At 39.4% G+C, this 26,247-nt stretch overlaps 1 protein-coding gene across 1 annotated transcript in view; it reads left to right on the forward strand.

Moving 5' to 3' along the window:
• Positions 1-981: 981 nt before the first annotated feature.
• The window catches only part of CNOT10 (CCR4-NOT transcription complex subunit 10), a 32,390-nt gene continuing 7,124 nt past the window's right edge, over positions 982-26,247 (forward strand). The window contains exons 1-13 of the mRNA XM_064704720.1: positions 982-1,337; positions 6,624-6,715; positions 9,250-9,411; positions 9,914-10,064; positions 11,008-11,153; positions 11,996-12,082; positions 12,805-12,888; positions 13,648-13,765; positions 14,604-14,753; positions 16,346-16,548; positions 19,127-19,248; positions 19,844-20,020; positions 22,612-22,692. Of these exons, the coding sequence (XP_064560790.1) occupies positions 998-1,337; positions 6,624-6,715; positions 9,250-9,411; positions 9,914-10,064; positions 11,008-11,153; positions 11,996-12,082; positions 12,805-12,888; positions 13,648-13,765; positions 14,604-14,753; positions 16,346-16,548; positions 19,127-19,248; positions 19,844-20,020; positions 22,612-22,692 (1,913 nt within the window). The 5' untranslated portion in view covers positions 982-997. The remainder of the gene's footprint in view (positions 1,338-6,623; positions 6,716-9,249; positions 9,412-9,913; positions 10,065-11,007; positions 11,154-11,995; positions 12,083-12,804; positions 12,889-13,647; positions 13,766-14,603; positions 14,754-16,345; positions 16,549-19,126; positions 19,249-19,843; positions 20,021-22,611; positions 22,693-26,247) is intronic.

Consider the following 26,247-nt stretch of genomic DNA (forward strand, 5'->3'; position numbering starts at 1 on the left):
AGAGCCTGACCTCCCTTTCACTACACCCTCCTTTCAGGCAGCTGTAGAGTGATAAGGTCACTCCCGAGCCTCCTTTTCTCCAGGTTAAACAACCCTGGCTCCCTTGGCTGCTCCCTATTATCCTCTAGACCTTTATCCAGCTTCACTGACCTTTGCTGGACCCACTCCAGCACCTTTTGGCCATCCAGAATTGAGGGGTCTGGAACTGGACACTTAAGAATCTTTAATATTCATTATTAGGCCAGTGCCATTTATCCCATGCCTGTTCATTTAATGAGAAATATAGTAACAACCATTACAAAGACTAATTGGGGTCTTTAGTGTGATGAGGGTTTTGTCCCTCTGCCCAAGCTTTGGGTGTCCAGTGCCCAAACAGCCACTTAGGAAGGAATACAGGATGAGGCACCAAACCTGCACGGGGCACTTCTTGCCATTAATTAGCATGGTGAGAAGCACCCTAACAACACTTTAGATAGTGCACCTGATAATCCACATAAACTAGAGAATACATTGAATGGAAGCCTGTAGGTCACTGCTATTGCTCCAGAGGGATCACAGACTGGGTCAGGTTGGAAGGGACCACAGTGGCTCAGCTGGTCCAACCCCCCGGCTCAAGCAAGACCATCCTAGAGACACTGCACAGGATTGTGTCCAGGGAGGTTTTGAATATCCCCGGTGATGGAGACTCCTCAGCCTCTCTGGGCAATCTGTTAAGGTGCTTGGTCACCGACACAGTAAAGAAGTTCATTTTCATGTTCAGGTGAAACTTCCCACGGATGAGTTTCTGCGCGTTGCCTCTGCTCCCATTGCTTGGCACAACCGAGCAGAGGCTGACTCCATACTCTTAGTACCCCACCTTTATGTATTTACAGCCATTGATGAGAGCCGGCACGTCTGACCGGGGTAGAAAGGACAAACCCCGTTCGAGACAGCGGCCGGGGAGCTCCGTGCCGCGGCAGGAGCGCGCACCGCCGCACCGCGGCCCTCACACGCCAACATGGCGGCCCCGCCTCGCTCACCTCTCCTCCCCCCCGCCGCGTCCTGGCGTCACATCCGCGGTGCCCCAGCAACGGCCGGACGTCGCGGGCGCGCCGGGAACCCGGAAGCGGCGGGCGAATCGGGGCGGGCGGCGCAACCGGCGGGGCGGGCCCGGCGCGCAGGGCAGCGGCGGCGGCAAAGCAGTGCCGGGGGGCAGCGGCTGGTTGGTGGCGGCGGCGGTCGGGCAGCGCCTGTGGCGCAGCGCGCGGGGGACTCTCGACAACTACCGGCGCGCTCGGGCTCTGCGGTCCCGCACGGAGCTGCGGCCGAGGCGGAGATGGCGGCGGACAAGGCTGCGGGTGAGTGCGGGGGGAGCGGCCGCGGCCCCGCCGTGCCCGTCCCCGGCCTGCGCTGCCCGGCGCGGAGGGACACGCGCCACGGGGGGAAAGCCGGCCCTGCGGCCGTGCGCCGTGTCCTTCCGCCGAAGAGGTAGTGCCCGGCGGCGCGGGGCCGTGTGAGGGGCCCTGTGACACCTGCGGGTCACCGCGGGGCCGTGCGCGCACCGGGCCCTCCGTGCCCTCGGCAAGAGGCGCTGAGCGGGTGCCCCCTCCTGGCCGGGAAGGGCTCGGTGGGGAGGGCCCTGTGTCCGTATGGCCGGGAGGGGGGGTTATGCGTTTGTGTCACTCAGAGCTTAATAACCCCTACACAAGACGAGCTTCTGGGTTAATTTGTTAAACTGGGGCACGCAGGAGGTACGACGGAGGTTATAACTCTTGGTGGTGCTGCTTAATCGCTGGAGTGCAGTCTGATTCCCTCAGGGGTGCTGCTTTGGTTTCAGGGGATGAGTGCGTCCTCACTGAACTCGGGCCTGAACAGACCCTGCAGAGGGAAATCACCGGGACTAAAACATAAACCATGTTGTCGTAAACAGACAGAATAAATCTCAAATACAGTTGCTGTGTAGCACTGCTAAACCACTGCTCGTCCATCTCCTGTACAACTCCCTGTCATGCAAGAAGGCTTCATTGCAGGAAAGGTCATCCCGTCAGATGTCAGCTCCTGGGGGGATGGAGAGGAGGGCCATGTGGGGGAAAGCCTTACTTACAGAATTGTGTAGGTCTGCTTAATAGAAGTGTAGGATATCCTGGATAAAGATTAACAAATTCCAGTTCCTGGCCCTCCACAGGACATCTCTAAGAACCGCACCATGTGCCTGTGTTTTCCACACACTTCTTGTACTCTGTTGGACTTAGGGCAGGTGGGGAACCCATTCCAGTGCTCAAACACTCTCTGAATGAAGAACTTTTTCCTAATATCCAACCTAAACCTCCCTGACACAGCTTCATGCCATTCCTTCTGGTCTTGTTTCTGATCACCTTTTTTTCTAGTTGATTTTATGTGGGGGGAGCATTATTTAAAATCACCTTAAGCATTTTTTTATCTGGGTACTAAATGTGAAATGCCTCAGTATTTGGAAAAAAATTACAGGGAAAATAAGTATATTGCACATGACAGTTTACAAAACTGTCATGTGTTTATTTGTAGGAACTGTAAGTGACTGCTAAAGTACAAGAAAAAATATTGACATCAAGTTTTTAATACTTTTTTGTTGATGTTCTTTGAAGTGTTGAAGGAACTTTTAAGTTTTACTTTCTTTAAAGTATGTGCCAAACGAATCAAAGATATGAGCTATGGCAAGATATTGTACACGCTGCACTTGTTCATGGCAGCAAGCTCTAGGTAGCTTTCCACTGAGAAATGTTTGTTTTTTATTGCACAGCACCAAAGAAGCCTATTGTACCTATACTGGTAGTGAAGAGCTTCATACAAAAATTAAAACATAAGTCTTGGTGCCACAACTGTTATCTTGTAGTGGCTGGACACTGGCTGGGCTTCATACAAAATTCTTTTGGAGCAAGAGTCATGTGATAGATCCCTCCCCTTTCAAGAAAGGGATTGTCACTCTGCCTGAAGAGTTTGGAAATTAAAAATATTGCCAGAGATACTCTAATGTTCAACATCACAGTTCATACAAGATGTAATTTGCAGGGCATAGGAACAAGAGAGGTCAGGAGCAGCAGTCCTTGGAGAAAAGGAGTACAGGTATGAGAAGGATAATGATTGCAGTCACTCTCAGGTGTCTTCAGCTATGTGTGTGTAGGAGATGTGACTTTTGTTGCTTTTATGAAATTCTGGCAGCGATCCCGTCAGGAGAGCAATCTTCCTTTTCAGGTGGCAGTCTCATACTTTTCCTTGTTCTCCTTCCATAGAAACAGTTTTCCTGAAGTTCTGCTGGCCACCACGATGCACCCTCTCCAGCAGGAGCAACTTCCTGCTCGTACAAAGCAAACCAGCCTCTGTGATATAGCATTGCTGCTGCTCAGCCCCAGGATTGATAGCTAGGAAGATAATTCCTGGCTTGATTCTTAAACTTCCAATTCAGTTCAGCAGCTTCCTCCAGATCAAAATCTGAGCAGCTGATTTTTACATCCTGTTCCAGGCTGCCCCTTTTGCTCCTCATCATGAACCTACACAAGTTTTAGTTTTAGAGTTGGTCTGTATTCATGAAGGTTGGACTAATGAGAAGTTAAGCAAACAGATCCATATTAAATACAAATTCCAGAGATAAATCAAGTTCTCTCACTTGTGAAGCAGAGAATCTGCACTGCTCTGGATATTTCAGCTGATGGTTGTGGCTGCTGTACAGATGGGAGCACATTGGAGATGACTGGTGTGCCATGTGCTACCGACACCACCTGCAGTTCTGCAAAAATGCCAAAGGTCTAGGGGCCCAAGTGAGCAAGGCATGCTGTTTGTTTTGCCAGGGAACAAGTTCCCTACCTGTTTCACTTTCAAGTGCTTCAAAGAACATGGAAGTAACAGTTCTGTTTGCAAGCACTGGGATAGCCATTTGCAGCCAAGAGAACAGAGCACTCCCTCCCCAGCACCCCGCCACTTCAGTGCAATTGGTGGGCTCTGTTCAGTACCTTGTGCCAGGCAGCTTTCAGGTGACTCCTCTTGGAGGGATCTCTGATAGCAAAGATCAGCTGAAGCAGCAGATCCCAGTCTAAGCAAGAATGGCAGTATGACATTAGTCTGCAGTGGCTTTTAGGTCTTCAACAAGTTTCAGGTGTGTTTGGACAGGCAGGGTACAGAGTAGCCCAAGTGCTTTGTCATGCTTTTTTCAAAGGAAGGAGCTGTGCTGTGAACTCTATCAGCTGGATTTTAGTTTTTTCTTGATAAGCTTCTAGTTCAGGTTTCACAAACCTGCTTTGTTTCCTAAGTGCTAGTAGGTGCAGTTGATTGGATTACAGAGACAGCTCTGGTTTTGCTTAAATTAGTCCCCAGCTTCATTTTATGTTTTGGGTTTGTTTGTGTTTGTTTAATGTACCAACAAGTTTAGAGAGAGTGAAATGTGAAGACCTGTTCTGATTTTTCCTTAGGAATTACATCAACCAAGTCATGTAAGTGTAGTTTTCATGGCAGACCTTAAACAAGTATCTCTTGAATTATCTGTCACTGAAGACATTTTACTTCAGAATTCAGACTTCCTTTGAGATGCTGGTCTTACAAACCTGCATACAAAGGCAGTAATCATTAATGTACCTGGTATTTGATGGCTCTCTGCTAGGTAAACCTGTATGTGAGGAATCTGATCAGATTGAGTGTTACCAGCTTCAAAAGCTTTAGAGCCTCAAGGCTCTGCACTGTGGTTACCTTTACCAGCACAATCTGACAGGCATGCTGAGCAAGTAAAGCAGAAAATGCCACTGCTAGCATGAAAGTTTGAGGGAAGATGCATTTGCTTATTTCCTGCTGTTCTAAAGATCCTTGGAGAGTGAGAGCTTTTAGTTCATCTGTATAATCACAAGGTTTAGAGCTGGAATCAGATCTATGCTATATTTAGGTTGAAGCAGAGGTACTTCCTGTTCCTTTCCTCTTTCCCTGTGGAAAGCTTTTGGCACATCAGAAATGTTCTGAGCTTTTTTGTGGTTTAAATTTCTCTTTTGCCTTTCCTTTTGAAGGACAAGGCAGTGCAAATGGTGTTGATCAATGTATTATGCAGTCAGATTTCATAGCAGGTGTAGGCCCTTGAGGATCCATCCCTCCAGAGTACTGAAATTGCTGAACCCTGAATTTTATCCAAATGGCAATGGGTTACTCTTGCTGGTGTAAGATTTGTTGAGATTTTAAAATCTCTACTTTGTTAACATCTTAATGCAGGATGAAGGTCCCAACCAAATATTTACAATTCTTGCTCAATTGCAGGGGGCAATAGTATTATGCAGGTGGAAGGAATCTCACTATTTCCCAGTAACAGGCACAAACTTAACAGATTACTAAGTCTGTTTTGTTCTTACTGAGGATATTATATGATTAATTTTCTGAGGTTTGACTGCCCCTTATGATTGTCATTTGTCCTATATTTGTAAATTTTCATGGTCAGTAGTAGAAGATCCAGATATATTGGTGGTGATGGGGAATGTATTTTGCAGAGGAGCTCACAGCTGTGTTTTCATTTGTTCAAAGCAAAAACAAAATGAGTGGAGTTTGCATTATATCTCTGAATTATAGGGAAGAGAAAGCAGGTATTGAGTTTACATAGCCTACATAGTCTATTAAGATAGCAAAACGTGTTTTAGAGCAGATCTTCCACTGTGAAATTCAAGAAATACTTTTCTGCAGAAGCAGAAACCATTGCTGATTTATAGTGTCTTTGTTTCAAAAATATGAAATTATTTTTATATGTTCTAGCACATTAATTAGTACTCCTAGAAATACTTTCTCCAGTGTGGTGGTTGTGTGGTTGTTTTATTTTTTCTCAGTAGTCTGTGTTCAGCACAAGGAAGGGCTTAGTGGAGGGGTTTTTTTCAGCTTCTTTGACATGGAATATGTGTACTGTGCTTTTTAATGCAACTTCACTGAATTTTTAATTACATGATGACAAAAGGATTTAGTAGACTTCTTTCTGAAAAAATATGCTCAATAGTGACTGCAACATAAATCATTAGGAATTCAATGTAAAAAATTGAAGGCAATTAAAACCTTGTTACATTGCCGTATAAATGCATGAAGGGGCCACCATTGTAATTGCTACATGTTGTTCTTGCCTTAATCTGGAAAAGGGTGTGGTAGAACTGGAGAAGATTCTGGGAAAAATGTGAGGAAGATGGAGAGTAAACTGCTCCTGCTCATGTTGGAAGAGATGGGATTGAAAGGAATACCTGTAAGATTTGGAGCGAGGCTGAAAAAAATGAGCAGGCAGCATGTGCTTGTGCCTTGCAATATAATCACCAGACAGCATTTGATGGAGTATATTGAAGAATACAAAAGTATAGAGTGTTTTGTTAAAAAATATACTAGATCTGTCAGTGATTATTAACAATGATGGTTCAAGTGCAGCCTCTTATTTGGGCAGATACTCTTCCAAAGTAGGGAGCTGTGGAGTATAAAACAACTTGATATGTTGTGCTAGGAGATGTAACTTGGGATATAGATAGTGTAGTAAGGACACTGCTACACTTATCTGAAAATTACTTGTATTGGCAGGAGGACCTTGAGGACTGGCAGAAACAAAGTTTTTAAGCTGCACAGCTGTTATCACGCTTGCAAGCTTTGTTGTAATCTTCTGTTCCCTTTTACAGATCAAGGTACTGAAAAGCATGAGGGAGCAGGTACTTCTGGGATTACTGATCAGGAAAAGGAGCTGTCGAGCAGTGCATTGCAAGCTTTTCAGGTAAGACAAAGTCAGACTGAGACTTCTAAGTTACCACATTACTGCTAAGTGGCATTGTGTGATTGTTTTGCCTGTTTTCTTTATACAGCTCCAATTGCATTAAGATGTTCAAAAATAGTACTAGTTGTGTTGTAGAGGCAGCACATGCATTTTCTATCTGCTGTGATGTGAGAAGACTGAGCAGGATACTTGAACAAAAGCACTTTTTATTTTGATTCTCAAAACTTAGTAACCTTAAAACTATATGAGGCTTCTCTTCTGCATCAGCATTGGAAGTGCATGATCTCTTGGAAGAATTAATCACATCAAGCTAAAAATGGTGTGTTAGTGTTTGAAGGAACCTCATGTATTTAAAAAACAGCAGTGAAACAAACACTTGTGTTTTAGCATCATGCTATACTCTATTCTTTCACAAAAAGTGTTGTATAATGTCCTGTCACTTTGCAATAAAACATTTCTGAACGTGTAACACCTCCAGGCAGTATCTACTACTTGTTTTGTGTTTCTTGGAAGATTTTTTGATTCTGTGTTAAAGTTCAAGTACCAGGTCTTTCAATTTATTTCTTTCTTTGTATTTTGCCTATTTTTATGTAGTGTGACAGGAAGTGTAATTACTTTTCCTTTCAATTATATCTGTCTCCAAAATGCCTTGCTTTAAATTCAGTTTTAAATGTGTGAAATAAGTCAGTGAAGAATTAAAGTGTTGTCTTTTGAGATTCTCGTTTCAATGTTTCACTCAGTACTTCTATGTTTCACTCATTTTGCTACATTAAGTGCATATGGTTGGTTCTTAACATTGTGCTGTTCCCTGATGTCTCCTTGAACGCTGTCTGGCTCAATTGCTCTTTTTCAATAACATTTTAATCAGTGGCATTTGATCCTGAGAACTGAAGGCACATGAGAGAGTCATTTGTTTTCCACCTTGCCCACACATCTAAATACTTTTGATCTGCTAATGATTTCATCTTTACTTTTATCCTGGTCCAGTGTATTTATTTGGTTTATCTTGTCAAATTTTTCTTGCTTTGAGAATTCCCTGAGTTCATGGAGTGAGGTGGCAACAGATGTGAGCAGAATTAATTTGATGCCTTGTTTGCCAATTTTTTGCTATTGAATAGCTCCAGATAGCATTGTGGGCTGTCTCACATCCTGGTTTATCATATTACATGCCCAGTTTCAGTCTTGACAGAATTCCTATAGAATTGGGTGTTATAGTCTAGATCCTATCTAGTAGAGTGGCATAAAGGACTGTTAGCTGATGAAAAACATCACAAAATAACTTGAGCATTTAAAGGTTCAAGGTTTGTAGTCCAGCCATGATTATAAAAGCCTTGTTGCTGTGATCTGGAAGCTCCTACTGAAGAAAAGCTGCAAGTGTGAGCACAGGAAGAGGTGAACTGTTTCAACTAAAGAGCATGCCAGCAGCTGAGCTGCAGGTTCCTGTGTCCATGCCCATGATCAGAAGGCAATCCATGCTGTTGGTGCTTACAGATGTGAAAATGTGTCAGTGTCCTGCTACATCTCTCTAAGTTGTATAAGTGTGCCTGCCTGGGAGACTGGAGGAACTGGAGTGGTTCCATGGAGAGGAGCTGTAGAGTGGCAGCTTCCTTGGGGAGGGCAGAAGGACCACAGAGCTCTTCTCTGTTGTATTCTGCCCTTAATAGCAAGTTACTCAGCAGTCCAGGAGAAGCTCTGTGGAACAGCACCTGAAAAGGAGGAGTAAGTGGAGGGTGGTACTCCAGAGCTTAGCTTTTGGGTGTGAACCATTGACAGAGATGGAAATGCAGCTGCTTATCTGTCTATAACTCTGATATGGGAGAGGTAAATGTGATTATTCCTGTGTAGGAATTTAGCAGTTGAAACTGAAGCATCATCTAGGCTTAATGAGTGAGGAGTTTCTCTTTCATTCCTTGATGCCACTAAAGTCCTCCTGTGGTCAAAGAAAGGGATTTTTCCACTAGATCACGCATCAGTGGAGCATCATGCTTGGCTCCTAGTTTCTGTTTAGGCATTCCTAGGTGATTGAGTACTTCATCCAACAGCTAAAGCTTGTAAAAATGTTTTTTAAACCTATTTTGGGAAAGCGATACTTTCTTTTTCCAATCTCTCTTGAGCTAACTTCCATAGATTCAATTGTAAATCGCTATATATTCAGATGAACTGAAGACTGAACATAAACATACACAAGTTCCAAGTTGGGCAGTTGTGTAAGCAACTGCAGCTGCTTAGTGTTTGTGAAATGGGGAAAGATTGTGAAAACCGAGGAAACAGAATCTTGAAACTTAATATGATAAGAGAAATGAGAATAACACTTTTCATGAAAACATCTGATCATAGTAATCAGCTACTTAATTTGTCCTTACACCACCAAGTTATTTTTGAAGTTTGGATATGATTTCAGCATTTAGACTTGTTGCTCATCTATGTTAATCTGCATAAATAATGAAAGATGTGTATACACATTTAGTTCACTTGTATTGATAAAGGAAAGACTATCTTCTAATGCATGTTTCTGGTATGTGTGCAATTTACAGGCTGGAAACTATGATGCTTGTTTACAACACCTAAATACCCTTCAAGACATTAACAAAGATGACTACAAAATAACTTTGAATACTGCTGTTGCAGAGTTCTGTAAAAGTAATCAGACTACCACAGACAATTTGAGACAAACCCTTAACCAGCTGAAAAACCAGGTAATGCAACTGTATTGACATGGTACTCTATTTTGAGTACTATTAATGGTGGTGGGATCTTTCAGTGAAGTAGGAGTAAGACTTCTGCTCCTTCTCCCATAGATTTAACAAAATAAGAAAGTAACATTACTTTTAAACTTATGAGTCAGTTTAATCTTGTAGGACAGTTTTTGTAGGTGTGTTTTTAACTATTGTTGAAATTGGTCAGCGATTATAACAATAGAAGGACCTGCTATGTTCTTTCAGTAGAAAGTTCCTTAAGGTAGAATAGTTTGTGAAATGATAAAAAAGTGAAAATATTACTTTACTGCTCAATTGACAGTTCTGTATTTCATTGCATGTTTTTTTGCTGTGTTAATTTATAGCAACAATGAAGTTTATTAGGTCACTAAGTTATAATTTACTTTAGAGAAATTCATAGCTTTGGAGGTTTTTTTTAAATACCTGGTACTTTAAAATCATAGGTACTGAAAGTTTAATGAAATGAGTGGGGCTTTTTCAGGTTCACTCTGTTGTTGAAGAAATGGATGGTTTGGATGATGTTGAGAACAGCATGCTGTACTACAATCAAGCTGTGATCCTGTACCATCTCCGTCAGTATACTGAAGCTATATCTGTTGGGGAGAAGCTGTACCAGTTCATAGAGCCTTTTGGTATGTAGGCAGAAAGAAGAATCTTGTCCTTTCAAGAACTACAGAAAGACAATTCAGTCTTTTTCACTGTCAGACAGTAATTTGTAATTTGTCTAATATGGTTTTAAGAAATTAGGTAAGGTTTGGAATAAATATGTTTTACTTATATCAAGGACAACAAACTAATTTGGGGGAAAGATGGTATTTATATGAATAATATGTACAAGCTAATGAAATTATTTGAAATCTAATGTTTTGAGTCATCATGCAGCCTGATGGGTGGGTGTCTGTTTTTCAGGGCACTAATTTTTAAATACCTTTACTAGGTAATGCATAATTGTTTGTGCTTATATCTGAATACAAAGTCTGCAACTTTTATGAGCTATGATACCTTGTGTAGTAGAATTACTATATTTGCATGAAATAATTTCATAATCCTTGTTAAATCTTATAAGTGAGAAGGCTGAAGGATGTATGTTTGTGGGTCTCAGTAAATTAAGTAAATGCTGCTGTGTTCCTGCTTCAATTCCTCCCAGTTTTCAGTATGCATAATTGGGACTTACTCAGTGAAGTCAGCTAAACAGAGATGTGTTTTACAGAATCTTTGTGAGTTCTGTGGGATTCTACATCTGCATACAGCTCTGTCTGTTTGGGTGCTGCAACTTTGGTGCTGATCTACTTAGATCAGTTCTCAGAACCTATGAACATGAATTACTTGTTACTTATTAAGCTGTCTTTAGTCTGTGCTTTTATGCTGATGCTATTTGAATAAATAAGCTTTCTTTTCAGTGCCTGTGCTTAGCTGTGGTTTGGACATGGCTGCATTATTTTTTCTTATGTAGTATATTGATTTTTCTCATAATGTTGCATAAATGGCACTTTACAGTAGTTTTTTTTTTCATCTATGTTTGGAGGGATTGGTATTAGAGCTGTAAAACAAATTTTTCTTCTTTGCTTTTCACAGAAGAGAAGTTTGCCCAGGCTGTGTGCTTCTTGCTTGTAGACTTATACCTGTTAACTTACCAAGCTGAGAAAGCCTTGCATCTGCTTGCTGTTCTGGAAAAAATGATTTCACAGGGCAACAATAACAGCAAGAATGGAAAAAATGAGGTAAGCTTAAAATCATACAAATGCCTTTAAATCTTTATCAGAAGTATGATTTAGTTCAACCCAAAATCAGTATCTTAATAGTCTTTGGAATTATAAGACTAGGTTAGATCACCTGTAACTTTAAACAGCTGCTTAAATATTTTAGTGACTGAGTTAATTGTGTACAACAGCTGTTTATTCCCTCTTTTTCACCCTTTTCTCTTACTCCAGGGAGCTAAAATGTCTTTCTTCAGTCAGAGACTTGCATTGGAAAAACAGTTGTCTCCTGGGTCAAATATTGCTTGTCTTTGACAATGACCATATGAGACCCTAAGTTTGAAAGGGAAGTCAGTGTCAGAGGAACTGCAGTTGCACAGCATAGAATAGGAAATTAAGTATCTTTTTTACACAGTATCTCAAAGTGTGAGGCACACTTTCAAATGAAATCTTTCATGTGCCTTTTGGAAAAATCAAGAAAATCAGTGGTGTCTTGGAAGTGAAGAGAGGGCATTTCAGTGTTTTCCTGGTGATGGAATGTCACACTTAAGATAAAATTTTCTCTCTTTATAGTAATTCTACTGAAGGAAGCATTAAAGAAGTACTGTAGAATGTGCATGTCATCCTTCTAGGCAAAAGAATTCTTCTTAACTGCACAGCAACATAGTGTAGCACTAATGTTAGTACAGAATTCAGCTCTTCAAAGACTGGTGTGGTTCGTGGGTTTTGATTGTTAAACTCAAGTTAGTTTCTGGTGGGATGTGTATATTTTGATATTAAATACTCAAACAATATTATTATTAATACTATTAAATACTTATTTAAAAGGTGACTAACAGTAATGCTTCCTTTTTTTTTTTTGACAGTCAGGTAATAATACCAATAAAGATTCCTCAAATCAAAAAGCTGAAAGTGGAGCTTTAATAGAAGTTGCTAAATCTAAGATACATCAGGTAAGGGTCTGCATGTTATTTATACAAGAACATTCCTTTGAGAGTTTTCTAAATCTGAGTGTCATCTTCAAAACCAGTTCAGCTCAAATTATGATGCTTTCTCTCTCCTTGTTGTAAAACAAAAAATGAATTTATCTAAGTCTTCCTTTTTGTAAGATGCATGTACAGGAAGCACTGACCTGGCATCCTGCCCACCACCACCATTTCAGTCCCTGTGTTATTATATAAAGGAATAATTATAATTATTCTTTTACATGACAGTTCACTGCACTGAATTTGTCTGTTCAACCTTCAACAGTCTAAATCAGCTGAGGTTTTATTTCACTGTACTGTTCTGTTGAAAAATATGTGAAGAATCAGAGTGCTTCTCTATTAGCATTCACTTACTTGTGTTTTCAGTTTAGTAGGTAAATGTCTGGGTTTAAGATGGTAGATTATTTTAATTAGTTTGTCATTTTAAGTGCTCATATCTGTGTTTGAATATGGAGCAGCTGTTGGCCATTGAACAAAGTGTTCATCTGCTTATTGTGATACAAACCCTATAAATGTGGTGTTTAAAATCTGAATAGAATTTCTTTTTTGTGAGGACTTTTTGAATAGCTTTTTGCTACCTATTTTAAAAATGTATATAAAATATTCTGCAGTAAATATCTAGATACAGTTTGTCTTGCAAACCTGCAGAAATCATTGTATATTATTTAACAAATTTAATTTTTTAACAGTATAAGGTGAGAGCCTATATCCAGATGAAGTCATTAAAAGCATGCAAAAGGGAGATCAAGTCTGTTATGAATACAGCTGGGAATGTAAGTATTCTTAAGGCTGTTGTTTTTCAAATCTAGATGTGTTCTGTATCTTAAAACTGAATTTGGTAATGTTCTTTACAAAAAAAGTTCGTATTGAGGGTGGATGTTTGAAGTAATTCTTTATGTAGTCAGTTTGTTTTATAATATCTTTGCAAATGTAATTAATGTAGAATTTTCTTATTTGTGCTCTTTTCAGTTTCTAAAAAAATATGCCTCGTGGTGCCAAAATAACAGTGAAACACTATATAATAAACAGGTTCAGCATTCTTTATAACTGAAATGAAATAAGTTTTAGTTTACTGTAGATGTTTTGCATATTACAAACTTTGATGTAATTGGTAGTTTAAACCAATTTATAAAGGATTAATTCTGGGATATGTGGGCATTTTTTGAGTTGTTTTTTTTTTTCCTTTTTGTTGACATATTTTGGAGGCTTACGTCTTGCTGGAAAGCAAGTTTAACAGAACGCCTTCTGGATCATGAGGTCTGTGTTGGGAGATTCCAGCCTACAAGGAACTCTGCAGGGAGGGGAGGTGTGAGGAGGAAGGTATTAGAGGACAGGTTAGAGATCCTTTAGAGATCCTTTCTCCTTAGCCACTTCCATGACAGGGTCTCTAAAGTTCATGACAGAGTTCTTGAAAGTAGCATGGCCTAAACACATTTTTAAATGGCAGGAGAAGCAAGTTTGTGAACTGATATAACACTGGCAGTAGAAATCATCAACCAAGACATAACTAACTATTGTTTTCTGCTTCACAGTCAGCTCCTTCCCTCTTTCTTAAGAGCAATTTTGAGTATTTGAGAGGCAATTACCGTAAAGCTGTCAAACTTTTAAACAGTGCCAACATTGCCGAACATCCAGGCTTCATGAAAACAGGTAAAATAAAACCCCTTCATCTACAGGTACTTCAGTGTCTAGTATAACAGAACTACTTGTTGATAGCAATTTTAAGGATATTTATGATTACTTAACAGTGTCAGCCCTGAAAGTTATGGATTTATATGCTGGATGGGTTTCATCTTTCTTCTTGTACTCTCACACAACACTGTAGTGATTTTCATTGAACATTCTTCTACAATAGGCTGTGATTGTCCGTGAAAATGGATTTATGAAGCTGTGTTTTATTTGCAAGGCTCATGATCGAGTCTCTTAATCAATAAATGAAACAAAATGCAACTTAGATCTAGAATTGAGGCCTCTCTGGCAGTTTTTCTGCTTAAAGTTCTCTTTATTATTTAAAATTTTTGAAAATTTTACTGTCACATAACTTTTTTGCATTAGCTTTTTTGCACAGTATACTGTTCATTTAGTAGCCTTCTTGGCTATGACTAAAATCATGTCTGTTTAATTTGCTAATAGTCTGGTTATTTGGATTTTAGGGTGTTTTTTTTTCTTAACCCTGTAAAACTTTAGTCACCAGCAGATAAGTGAAAAATTAAAATTTTTGTCCTTTATTATTTAGAAAAAACCTCTCACAGTGTTACCTGAACATATATTTAGGAAGAAGGGTGCATTTCCTGCTTATATGGTTAAGTTGGCATAAATATATGTGTATGTCATATTGGATGTAACACTGTCACCCATGAACATCTCACTGAAAATCATCTTTAATAGACTGCCATAATATGCTGACCCATCAGAAAGTGACTGGAGCATTTTGAGGGCTTAGCAACAACTGTCACTTTCTGAAAATGGTCTTTTGTTGTTCTCTCAGGTGAATGCTTGAGGTGTATGTTCTGGAACAATCTTGGCTGCATCCACTTTGCAATGGGAAAGCACAATTTAGGAATTTTTTACTTTAAAAAGGCCTTGCAAGAAAATGATAATGCATGTGCACAGCTGGGAACAGGCAGCTCGGATCCAGGTAAGCAAGAGATTAAAACAGATGGTGGAAGAGGGGTTGGCAAGTCTAAGAAATAGAGAACAGAAGGTTTGAGTAATCATCAGCAAAATTCCCCTTCCATCTTTTTGTGGAGGGCAGGGTAAGAGGGGTGAGAATTTTGATGATAACCTGATGTAGGAATGTGGTTGCTGTTGCCAGAAATACATGATGATGATTAAGTATGTTCTTTATTTTTCTGGTTTTTGTGATGTACCATGGTGCTGGGACAATTACTTCTCTCTTGTTTACAGACTTTGTCCATCAGTTAGGGAGGGATGACAAAAAAAAGTTTTTGTGACCTATTTTGCATAGGTTATTTATAGTCCAGCTGACAATGTGTGGAATCATCAGGGCATGAAGGATGCCTTGTCCATATTCTGCATATTCTGGGTAATCAGGTCTCCTGTTTCCTTGTGGAGGGGACTCATATTTTCCCTAGTTTTCCTTTTATCACCAACATATCTATAGAAGATTTTGTTGTTGCCCTTGATGTTCCTGGTCAGATTTGATCCTGTCAGGGCTTTAACTTTCCAATCTGGTCCCTGGTTGCTCAGTTTCTCTGTATTCCTCCCAGATTGCTGATCCTTGCTTCCACCCTTTGTAATCTTTCTTTTTGTATTTGTCCAGGAGCTCCTTGTTCAGGAGGCCTCCTGGCACTTCTGCCCAACTTCTTTGTTGGGATGCATCACTCCTGATGTTGGCAGAGGTGATCCTTGAATATTAATCGGCTTTCTTGGGCTCCTCTTCCATTCAGGGCTTTATCCCATGGTATTGTACCAATGAGACCCCCAAAGATGCCAAAGTCTACTTGCCTGAAGTCCAGTGTAGTGAGCTTGCTGTGCATACTTCTACTGTCCTAAGGATCTTTAACTCCACTATTTCATGGTTCCAACCAGCCCCTCCTTGTTGGTGAGAATGAGCTTCAGTATAGGACCTGTCCTCATTGGCTCCTTCAACATTTGGAGAAGGAAATCATAAACACATTCCAGGAATCTCCTGGATTGTTTATGCCCTTCTGTGTTGTTCCAGAGAACAGGACCAGAGCTTGTGAATGTGAGACCTCTCCAATCTGGCTATAGAGGGCCTCCTCACTCAGTCTTCATCATTTCATGATGAAATTATAATTGTCTTCATTTCTTGTTTTCTTTAAAATATACTCACTATCTGGCATTTTGTTGGGTTTTTTTCCCCGGACCTAGTGTTGCCTTATTAATGTGAAGACAGAAAGTGTTTTATGCTTGTTAACAGCAAAGGTTTCTTCTGGAATCTATATTCTCTGGAATGTATGTTGATGTGCATTCTCACAAATCTGGGATTCAGTACTATTGTATACAGTTAGCTTGTGTGATAAGGAATGTATGAGGTTAGCATTTAATGTACTTCAGTCTTAATTAAGAATACAATTAATTTGTCTTTGAAATCAGTTTTGATATGAAAGAAATTTACTGAGGGAGGCTAGTGGATTTCAGCAATGAGGGGGATTTTGGTAGCTTTGGGGTGTTTCTCACAGCTTCCCTCTGAGTTTTGTGCTGTCTTGAGCTGCACTTCCAATGTAATGTAATCCTTTTCTGCAGGTAAAAAATTTTCGGGGAGACCCATGTGTACACTACTGACTAACAAACGATACGAGTTGCTCTATAACTGTGGCATTCAGCTCTTGCATATTGGGAGGCCCTTAGCTGCCTTTGAATGCCTGATTGAGGCAGTCCAGGTCTATCACTCAAACCCTCGTCTGTGGCTGAGAATAGCAGAATGCTGCATTGCTGCCAATAAAGGGGTAAGTAGCTTTGGAAAATTCTTCTAAAGAATGGCATGTGATTACAGAAAGATGGGACTAATACCTAGAGTTAAGCTGTGTATTTTGAAGGCCTGATGTTGTAACACCTCTGTAAGTCCAGATTAATTATTTCTTGTGTATATGTATTTTCACATGTTTAATCTGGAGCTGCAACAGGTGAAGGGAACTCTGCATGTGGTCTTTTTCTCTTCATGCAGCCAAAGCTCATCTGAGGTTTCATTGTTTCCTCACTTATTGTCCACTAGAGATTAAGTGGGGTGAGACTTTTGTGGGAGTAGCCTGTAAGTGACAGAGGCTGAGGAAGCAGACATCAGCCTTCTCCATCCTGAAGCTGTTGGGATCACACCTGCTGGGAAATGGAATCTCTAATTGCTAAGCCTTCACCTTCTTCTCGTGGCTATGTTGGTGGAAACCTGCTGATGGCAGGCATATTACATGTCCTGTGGGACATCTTGTTTTCAACCTGCTGATCCATGTATGCTTAGGATAAACCCACAGGATAAAATTCAGGGGGCTGAGGACAGGAAGAAAAAACTGCACCTAAATAGTATGTCTGTGAAATTAAGATACACTCTACTTGATTCCCTGTAAAAACTGTAATTCACCCCTTAAGTGTGGGGGAGTGATGATATAATCTGTAATTGCATGATCCTATACAGTTATTGCCACAGTATGCCCATTGCACTCCTCACACAGCATGTGTGGGATGAATTGAGCAAATAGCTATATTCACTGTATTTTCCCCCATCCTTGAATCCTCTGTTTTTCCTCTCTGGTTGGCCTCTGTGCATTTATTTACTGCACATTATCCAATTACAAAATTAATAACTTTTCCTTTGGGAATTTGAATAGTACTCAATATTTTGGTATCTCTATTTCAGAGAACTTAAGAAAGATACAACTTTATATCTTTGTATCTTTAACTTTATAGCAGAAGTTTGCTTGTATACCAATTTCAGAGGCAGAGCACTGAAGATTCAAGAGTATTGGGTCAAAACTGGACTGACTGTGATTCTGTATGTGCTACTTGTCAGACTGCCTGAGTTTTATAAAGCACAGCAAATGCAGGAAGAACAGCTTTCTTCATACTAATTTTTCAATTTTCTGTATCAATCCTACTGGGTGCAAGTCAGAAATAGATAAAGAAAACACATCTGATCATGTCTAGTGAAAAGCTGAGTATGCGAGCGGATTAGTGGTTTTATGGCAAAAATCCAAAGCTAGGATTCCATTTACCAGGATAGTATTTAACAGTCTGGAAAAGGGAAATACAGACCCTTATGGGGCATTTCCCTATTTACTGCAGACTAGCCAAAGTAGTAGATTATGCCAGGTTCCTGAGGCTTTCTTCCTGTACAGTTGTGATAATGTGTTGAATTCATGTCAAAAAGCAGCTTGTTGTTCCCTAAATTTGTAATCTTAAAAAAATTAATTTTAAATATTATTAATATTAAAGGCAAAGAGAAAGTATCTTTAAATTGTTGGATTTGCAACATGGCAAGTGAGGACCTAAAGTCAGTAATATGTTCAATTTGACCTTGCAACTCAATTTGCAGCAGTATTTCTTTATATCTAAGCATGGATTCATATTTATGCTCTGAACACTGTGCAGAAAAGCAATTTCACTGAAGCTAATTTTCACCCACTTTAGTATTTTGTAAGCACAAAATATGAATGGAAGAAGGGTCCCCTTTAAACACCTGAATTTCAAACACCTTTTTGAAATATGTGCTTCATAGCCAAACTTAGTGTATGCATTTTTTATTTGGCAGTAAATGCTACCATTTCAATATTTTTACTACTATGCTACTATGTCAGTCTAGTTTTGGATTCTGATAAATGTTTGAAAAAATTACTGCTATGAAAGTTCAGATTTAGGATTTTTTTTTTCTTAAAACTGCAACCCTTAATCACTCACTAAACTTAGCAATGAAGTTAAGATGGCTCATGGTAAAACAGCCAAACAAACCCCAGTAAACATGGTGTAGAGATAATTCTTGGGACCGACAATTAGGGTGCTTTAAATTTACTTGACCCCCAGAATGTGTCTGCATACTCAACAATCCATTAAACAAGTTAATTTAATGTATCTTTGCATATGTTGTTGTTCAGCTTTGTGCTCCCTGTGGAACAGTTTGGGAGCAGCTTTTCCAAAGAGCTTTCTGAGTGCTGTGTAAGCAGGGAAGATGGCAAGCGTTACAGTGCCAAGTCTGAATGTTATGTGGCAGATCAAATCATTTCTTTTTAGATATCCTGTCAGTTCTTTTAATATGACTTGGTTCATTGTTCTTTTGCTTTCAAAACAGAGGAGAAACTAGGTCAGTAGGCTATCAGACAAGCTGTCAGAACTAATCTGTGCTTACACTGTGTGCAATAAAACCCCTCTGCAACACAAAGACAATAGAAGGTGCCTGATCCTTCATTGTACTTTAGATTTAAAACTGTATCCATTATTCTTATATTTTAGCAGGGTTCAAGGCCTTCTTTCAGCCTTCACTTACTTTGTCAAGCTCTCATTCAATAGCCTTGATATTTAAGCTCTTTTTTTTCCTTTTAGACATCAGAACAAGAGACTAAAGGTCTTCCCAGCAAAAAGGGAATTGTGCAATCAATAGTAGGTCAAGGCTACCACCGTAAGATAGTCCTAGCATCCCAGTCCATACAGAATGTTGTTTATAAGTGAGTATGTTTTCCATGGGTTATTTATTTTGTTTTTATAGCTTTGTTAAGGATATATATCTGTTTATCAGAAATTTTAAAACTGGTGTGGAATAACTGTTCGTTCATGTAGTGAAGAGAGAGGCATGCTAAAATGCTTGGTGAGTCTTAAACATCATTTTGTGCCTCCTCTGTGATAGCCAGCAGAGGGCTTAACTGTGTGTTTATTGTAAGTAAGATGAGCATCCAAGCTTAAAATTTACTTATCTGAAATTTTATTTTCAGACTGCTGAATCTGTCCTCTTTTTCTCACTTAAAAACATATATTTTCACTTATCCACTTTAGAAAAATGCAGGAAGAATCTAGCTGCTCTGCCATAAAACTTTAGTAAGTGAAATCAAAAATCTAGTTAAACTATTTGGGTATTGTGATGTATTTTCAATGTGTAAAGATAACAAGATACTACATCTTAATAATTTACATTTGGTATATTAAAATGTTATTTAACATTTTTTGGGGTGAAGTTTCTCTGCATTCAGTTATTTTTGGAGCTCTGCTTTTATTTTCAATTTAGTAGGATTGCTACTTATTGGTCAACTTCTGTGTCTCTTTAAGTGATGGGCAGTCCTCAGCAATACCTGTAGCCAGCATGGAGTTTGCAGCGATTTGTCTAAGAAATGCCTTGCTGCTACTGCCAGAAGATCAACAGGAGCCCAAGCAGGAAAATGGATCTAAAACTAATAATCAGCTGGGGGGAAATACAGAAAACACTGAAAGCAGTGAAGCATGCAGGTAAACAGAATTGAATATAAGCCCTTCTTTTTGTCCAGAGGAACTCTGGGCCAATGGTCTGTGTCTGTGATTTACCTGGTTTGGTCAGCAGAAAAACAGAACAAATTTGTAAATAATGCTGGTATGTTCAAGGAAATTGTTTAGCTGCTTGTTGTTTTAATTAAAGAATAAAATACTGAGTTGACTCCTCCTGTCCCTATCAGCTTTTATTAAATTAGACAGTAAAAATTATTTTTTCCCTTGGCCATCTTTTTTTTTTCTGTGCTGCAAATGTTATGTTTTCCCACACCCTCCTGCTGTGCATATTGGTATTTCTCTAATTGTAAGTGAAGTTTCATGTTACAGTGATTTTGTGTGTGAGCGCACGTGCGCCGTGTACTTGATTCAATATATATCTGAATGTCTGGAAACTCAGTTGTAAGCATTTCCCCATGATCAGGTTTGACATTCATCAGCCCTAGTGTGCTTTGTTGTGTTTGCATTAAAATGGGAAACTAGATTTAGCAAGTAAGTAGGAAAGCAGCATGGAGCTATTGCTTAATAAATCATATTTTGCAGAAAAGAATTTAAGAAAAATCTTTTCTGTCAATAAAATTTCAGAAAAAGTAATTTGTAGACATGTATGTTAAAGGAAGGTGGCTTAATTTATTGCATCACCTCGTACATTTGGGACTTCCTTTTGGAGAACAACTTTTGATCGTAGTCTACACTTTCATTAAAGACCATTTTGAGGGTAAATGTTACAATAACTCATTTGGAAAAAGTTTCTGTGGTAGAACTTGAACTACTTAGAGAGTAATGAAAAAACACGGTGGTTTTGTCAGACCTGAGTACAGATAAATGTTAGGAAGATGAGATCCATTTGTCACAAGGCAGGATTTACTGTACACATACTGTATTGTGTAGGCACAAGGTGCATCCTCCTGTATTCTGAGGTTGTCTGTGGCTGGAGGTCACTGGCTGTTACTGTTTGCAACAATATTTGAAAGCTGCCCTCTATAGTCCTGTTTTTCCAATTACAGTCTGTCTTGTCAAATGACCAAATGATTTATTAAAGTCAGAGGGAGGAGGAGGTGGTTGTGAGTTTTTATTTTTGTTTGGTTGTTTCTTGTAGGGTTTTTTTTTCTTTTTCTCTTTACTAAGATTGGAGGTTCTCTGGCAAGGGTATATGCAGCCCATTGAGATGAAGCTTCTCTGGTTTAAATGGGACTTCACTTTGAAGCTTTTGGGGCTCACTAAGGGGCTGTAATGAAAACAAAATGGTGGCCCTTACTCAGACAAGACCTTCTTTTTTGTTTTCTATTGGGGTAGTTTTTGTTTATTTTTGTTGGAGTGAGGAAAGGAAAACATGCCCTCTATGGGAAGATCCTTTGCTACCTTCTGCTTTCAAAACCAGATGCTTCTTCAGCTGAAAAAAGCTAAAGAAAGGACTCCCTCATATCTTCCAGTAGTCATTGCCAATTTCAAAATATCCAACAAAGGAGGCTGTTCTTGAATTTCTGTGTCACATTCTGAAAGGTTCTCTAAGGATTTGTTCCTTCTGACAAGGGAACCTCTGTGAGAGAACAGTAAAACATACAAGGCATTTGAAGAAAATCACACTAATTGAACAGGATGGTTTTAAAGCAAATCCCACTAATTGAGCAAGCTGACTCTTAAGGCAGATTCTTCTCTTATTCACAAGAAAAGAGTGAATGCTTTTAGTGGTTAAGGGTATTTTTTGCAACTAATTTTTGGTAAAGGCATGAAGTATGTACAGCATTATTGAGTATGAATTCCTTGGAAATTTCTGCTGTATGTTTTGAATGTTGGAGTTATCTTACCTATTTGTAATAGAGAGGCATGAAACTCATAAATTAAGTTCTTGTTAAGTGGACAGATTCAGTTTCAAATCTGAATTTTCTTTTAAATCTTTTTCTAGACCTTGGTGTCTCTCACTGCCAAGATACAGCCATTAGCTCTCTCTTCAATTCTCATTCCAGAAGGTTCTTTCAGCTTATTGGAGGGTGAAGTTTCATACTTCTTAAATGGAATGAATACTCCCCAAATGCTCCCCTGTCCTCCCCCCCCCAAAAAAAGGTGTAATTTTAAGAAAGTGGAATTTTATTTGGAGAAAGGGAAAAAAATAGAAGAGGCATTTTGTAATAAAGGGAAGCTAGAAATCTAAAGGAAGCTGTAGCACTTTGTGGGTTATCTTTCTAGAGTATTTATGTAACTAGTTTTTAAGAGGTCTAGAGAGAAAACTAGTTTACTGCTTTTCTTACAGACTAAAAGGAGAGAAGCTACAAATGCAGCAAATTCTGTGTCCCTCCAGTTAAAAATGCTTATCCTGCACTGAACTTCAAAAATAGTTCAAGGCTGTGAAGAATGGTGTGGGTTGTTTGGTCTGTCAGTCAAATCCTTTCCAGCAAGTGTCCCACTTCTTCCTTCTCAAATAGAATGATTAGGATAAGAACATATGCCTCAATCTGTGAATGACTTCAACTCCCTCTATTTTAAGCTGCAGAATTTATGTTCTTTTAAATGGAGTGAATAAATACACTGAGAATTTTTAAATTATCTATTATAGTAATACACTGTTTTTATTCTAGCAATAAAAGTCACGAAGGGGATAAATTCATTGCAGCTCCTCCTTCTTCACCTTTGAAGAAACAGGAATTGGAGAATTTAAGGCAAGTAAATAATGTCAAATATTCATAATTAAAAAAGCCTCTCCCTTAATTGTGATTCCTAGGGGTCTTTTTGTAGCTACCTGTGATGTTGAATTGTAGCTGGTAATCTTTTTTTCAAATGTGTGTGCTTCCTTTCTTCTGGGCTTTGAATCTGAACAAATAGAAACCATCCAGAATTGCAGCTTAGGTAGATCAGTCTGCTTGATTCCAGTATTGTAAGTTTGGTTTTATATACTTGGCAAAGCTGAAAATACCAAGTCTCATAAGGACAAATCTAAAAAGCCTGAGAATGGCTGTTGACATTGGGGGAAGGGGATGGAAATTCCTGTATGTACCTTTTCCCCTTAAAGCCACAACAAGGCTAGTTTAGAATTCAGTCCCCACATTATATGCTTGTTGGATGGGAAAAAAAAATGAAAATGGAAAGCAGCATAGCTGCTTTTACCAATGAGAATGGTGTTCCTTTCAGCAGGAATAAATCCCTAGTTTGCATAAAATAGAAAGCAAAAATGCCTCTGTCCAGGCATTTGACTTTCTCACAATGGAAAAATATAGGTAAAATTTCACTGTAGATTTCTCATGTGTTCTCAAAGATCCTTAAACTGCCCGTTCAGGAGTCTGAATGTTCTCCAGGTGGAATAACTCATGTGTGTGTAAATAAGTATCATTTTATCTGGAGTCTCTTTACTTTTCCCCAAGATTACCATTTAGTGGCAATGTTAATTATTTCAGGTGGCTTCCAGCTTGTTGAAAATCTCTTACTATAAAGCTTGCACCTGTTTAGGAAAAAGAAATCTGTTTTAAGTTTCTATTATGGACAAAGCATACAGTAATTTCCCACTTGAACTCTTAGGTAAACATTCTGTTTCAGCCTAACCCCAGGTAACCTATGTTTTATAATGACCAGCTTAACCTTTCCTTTGCTCCACTACATGTAGCAAATCTTTTTGTACTCATTTAAAAGTACTTCAGGAGGAATCTGTGAGGCAACATTGATTATTTATTCTGGAGTGGTACAAGAGTGTGCTACTTGAAATAGAACATGCTGGATTAAAAACAGTGATGTGGGTTGCTTGTGGGTTTTGTGGTTTTTTTTCTCCTCCTGACTGTTGAAAGTGTGGCTGCCACATGTCAAAATTACATGGTGTCAATTTGTGATTTTTTTTTTTTTTTTTAATACGTAGTCTTATTTTTCACAATCAGCTGTTGTTATCTACTGATGAAATCTGACAACATGTCAGGAAAAACTTAGCAGTTCAGCAAGAAGTGAGCTGCTTCTGGTAAAGAACTTCATATAAGGAAAGGAAAAACATTGGATTTTTTTTTCACTGCATACGTTGGTTTAATCTAGAGGACTACACATTCCTAGAAAGGGATTCTGCTGAAATTGTTTCTAAGCTTCTGAAGATGTGAATAGCAAAATACATTACACTGAAATAGTAGTCCTGTAGCCTTGCTCACTAAGGAGCTAAGTGAGAAAATTGAAATTCTTGTTGAGTCCAGGAAAAATAAGAAGAAAGAATTCTGGATGTTGTCAAGGATTATCCTAAGGAATAGGTATCTGTTCAATTTTTTCCTGACAAGTCGCTGAATTGAAAAACCTCTATTACTTCTAGAACTGAAAAGGGACTCTGAATGCTTTTTTTGGATGATTTTATAGAGTTGTGGATTGTTGTAAGAGTTAAAAATGCCTGACTTACTTTTGCCCCTGAACAGTTTTTAAAAGCTAAAAATATAATCTGGAAAAGGTTTACATGCCCTCTGTATTGCTTGATACTTCTGCACAAATTGGTGGACTAGTTGAGTGGACTATTCTCATAATAAGCAGTAATTCAATTGCAAGGTTTTAAAAGCAACAAGCAGAAGTCTAAGGACACCAATCATTGCTAAGAATTTATGCATTGGAAGTAGAAACTCCAGTTTTTTCTTCTGAGTTTCTTCTAAACAATCTGCCTCGGTGCTTCTCATCCTTGGACAAGCCAGTTCCCCTGCTCTGCTCTCAGGGTGTGGTATGTTCCACACACCACAGCCACCTAACACTGTTTGGATACATAAGAGAAAAGATGTTCTGCTAGACCACAGTTCTACATTTGGAAAATGTTGTGGATTTTATTGTAAAAGTTGAGATGGACAGCAACAGACCTTGTTGTAGTCTTTCTCTCTAGATTGAAGGTGTTTGTGTAAGAACCCTAATTTTGCCCCTCAAAGCAGATAGAGTTAAAGGAATCATTTGTTTTCTCCACGCTTACCCAGTTTTGCCTCAGTTACCCATTTAAAGGTTGCAGTGGTCTGTTTAGCCCTGTCACAATACTAGAAGCTTACAGTGATTATCACCCATAGCTGTTTTGCTCTCTTCTTCCTCCATCTCCCCTTTGCTGGTGCTGGTTTTCCCCTTGGAGTAAGCACAGTCTGCATTCGGTATTGCTTAATATTTTGTATTGTTTGCCTGTGTTGAAACATAAAAAGTAGGTATTTTGTATCCATTGTTGGGCTTAGCTGTTTGAAATTATTTCACATTTGTGACGTTCTCTTAATGGTTTAGAAGTGTCATTTTTGGTGCCTTCATACTAAGTTTTGAAGGACTGGATTTGCTCTGGCTTGCCATTTCCCTGAGAAATAAAGCAAGGCAGATGTGGAGTTTGGGTTCCGTAAACTTAGAGTCTGTGTGGGCTGACAAATCCTGTTGCCTAGACCTACACAAGAGGCTGTTTGACATAATCTGGCAGTTTAAAAAAACATTTTTCTTTTTCCTAGTGCAAAGGCAGTTTTATTTAGGGCATGTGGAGGCTCGGTGATGCTGGAAGTCTGCCGTGCTCAAAGGCGACCTGCGGAGTTTTGTCAGAATCCTGAGCGGGGTGAAACACTAGTTTGTCTTTTCCCTTGTGCTGCAATTCTTCTGCTCCGGTTGGCTGTCAGCTCTCCTGAGCTTCGGTTCAGCCAACTCAACAATGGATCCAAGTGCAAGAAACACAACTGCATGGGAGGAAATCTGAATGTTTTCCTCCTTAGATGACTGTTGCTGAAGGCTTTTGCCTGCTCTTATGTGGCAGCAAACAGTGGCTGGTACTTAGAGCAGAGGAGTAGGTTTCATCCTGTTGTATGATTGGAGCCTGTGTTGTGTTTGAATTTACACTTGCAGAAATAAAAATAGGCTTTAAAAAAGTTGTGGGAAATGTAACACACATTGATGGGAAGGGCAGTAATAACATACTCTGCAGGCCCTGACTTGTGTGCCCTGACTTGTGTCTAAGGGTATTTTGCTGGTGACATGCAGCATCTCTGCTGATTTAAAAGCTGTACTTCCTTGAGGTAGAGACAAAAAGAGGTTAGTTAGAAGCAGGCTGTTATTGCAGAGATTTTTTTCCCCATTCCATCCCCCTTCCCAGTCACAACCTTTCAGAAATATTTTAGGTTTGGGACTTGAGCTGGGGAAGCTTTCCTCTCCCTCTCTCAAGCTTTTGTATGTGCTCAGATTTGATGTGACATCTGGACACGGTGGAGAGGAAGTGGGGGGTAGGGGAAAACACTGGAGAAGTTTCTTATCCTACTTGTGCA

Source organism: Zonotrichia leucophrys, chromosome 2, assembly GCF_028769735.1.
Source record: "Zonotrichia leucophrys gambelii isolate GWCS_2022_RI chromosome 2, RI_Zleu_2.0, whole genome shotgun sequence".
NCBI classification, from domain to species: domain Eukaryota; kingdom Metazoa; phylum Chordata; class Aves; order Passeriformes; family Passerellidae; genus Zonotrichia; species Zonotrichia leucophrys.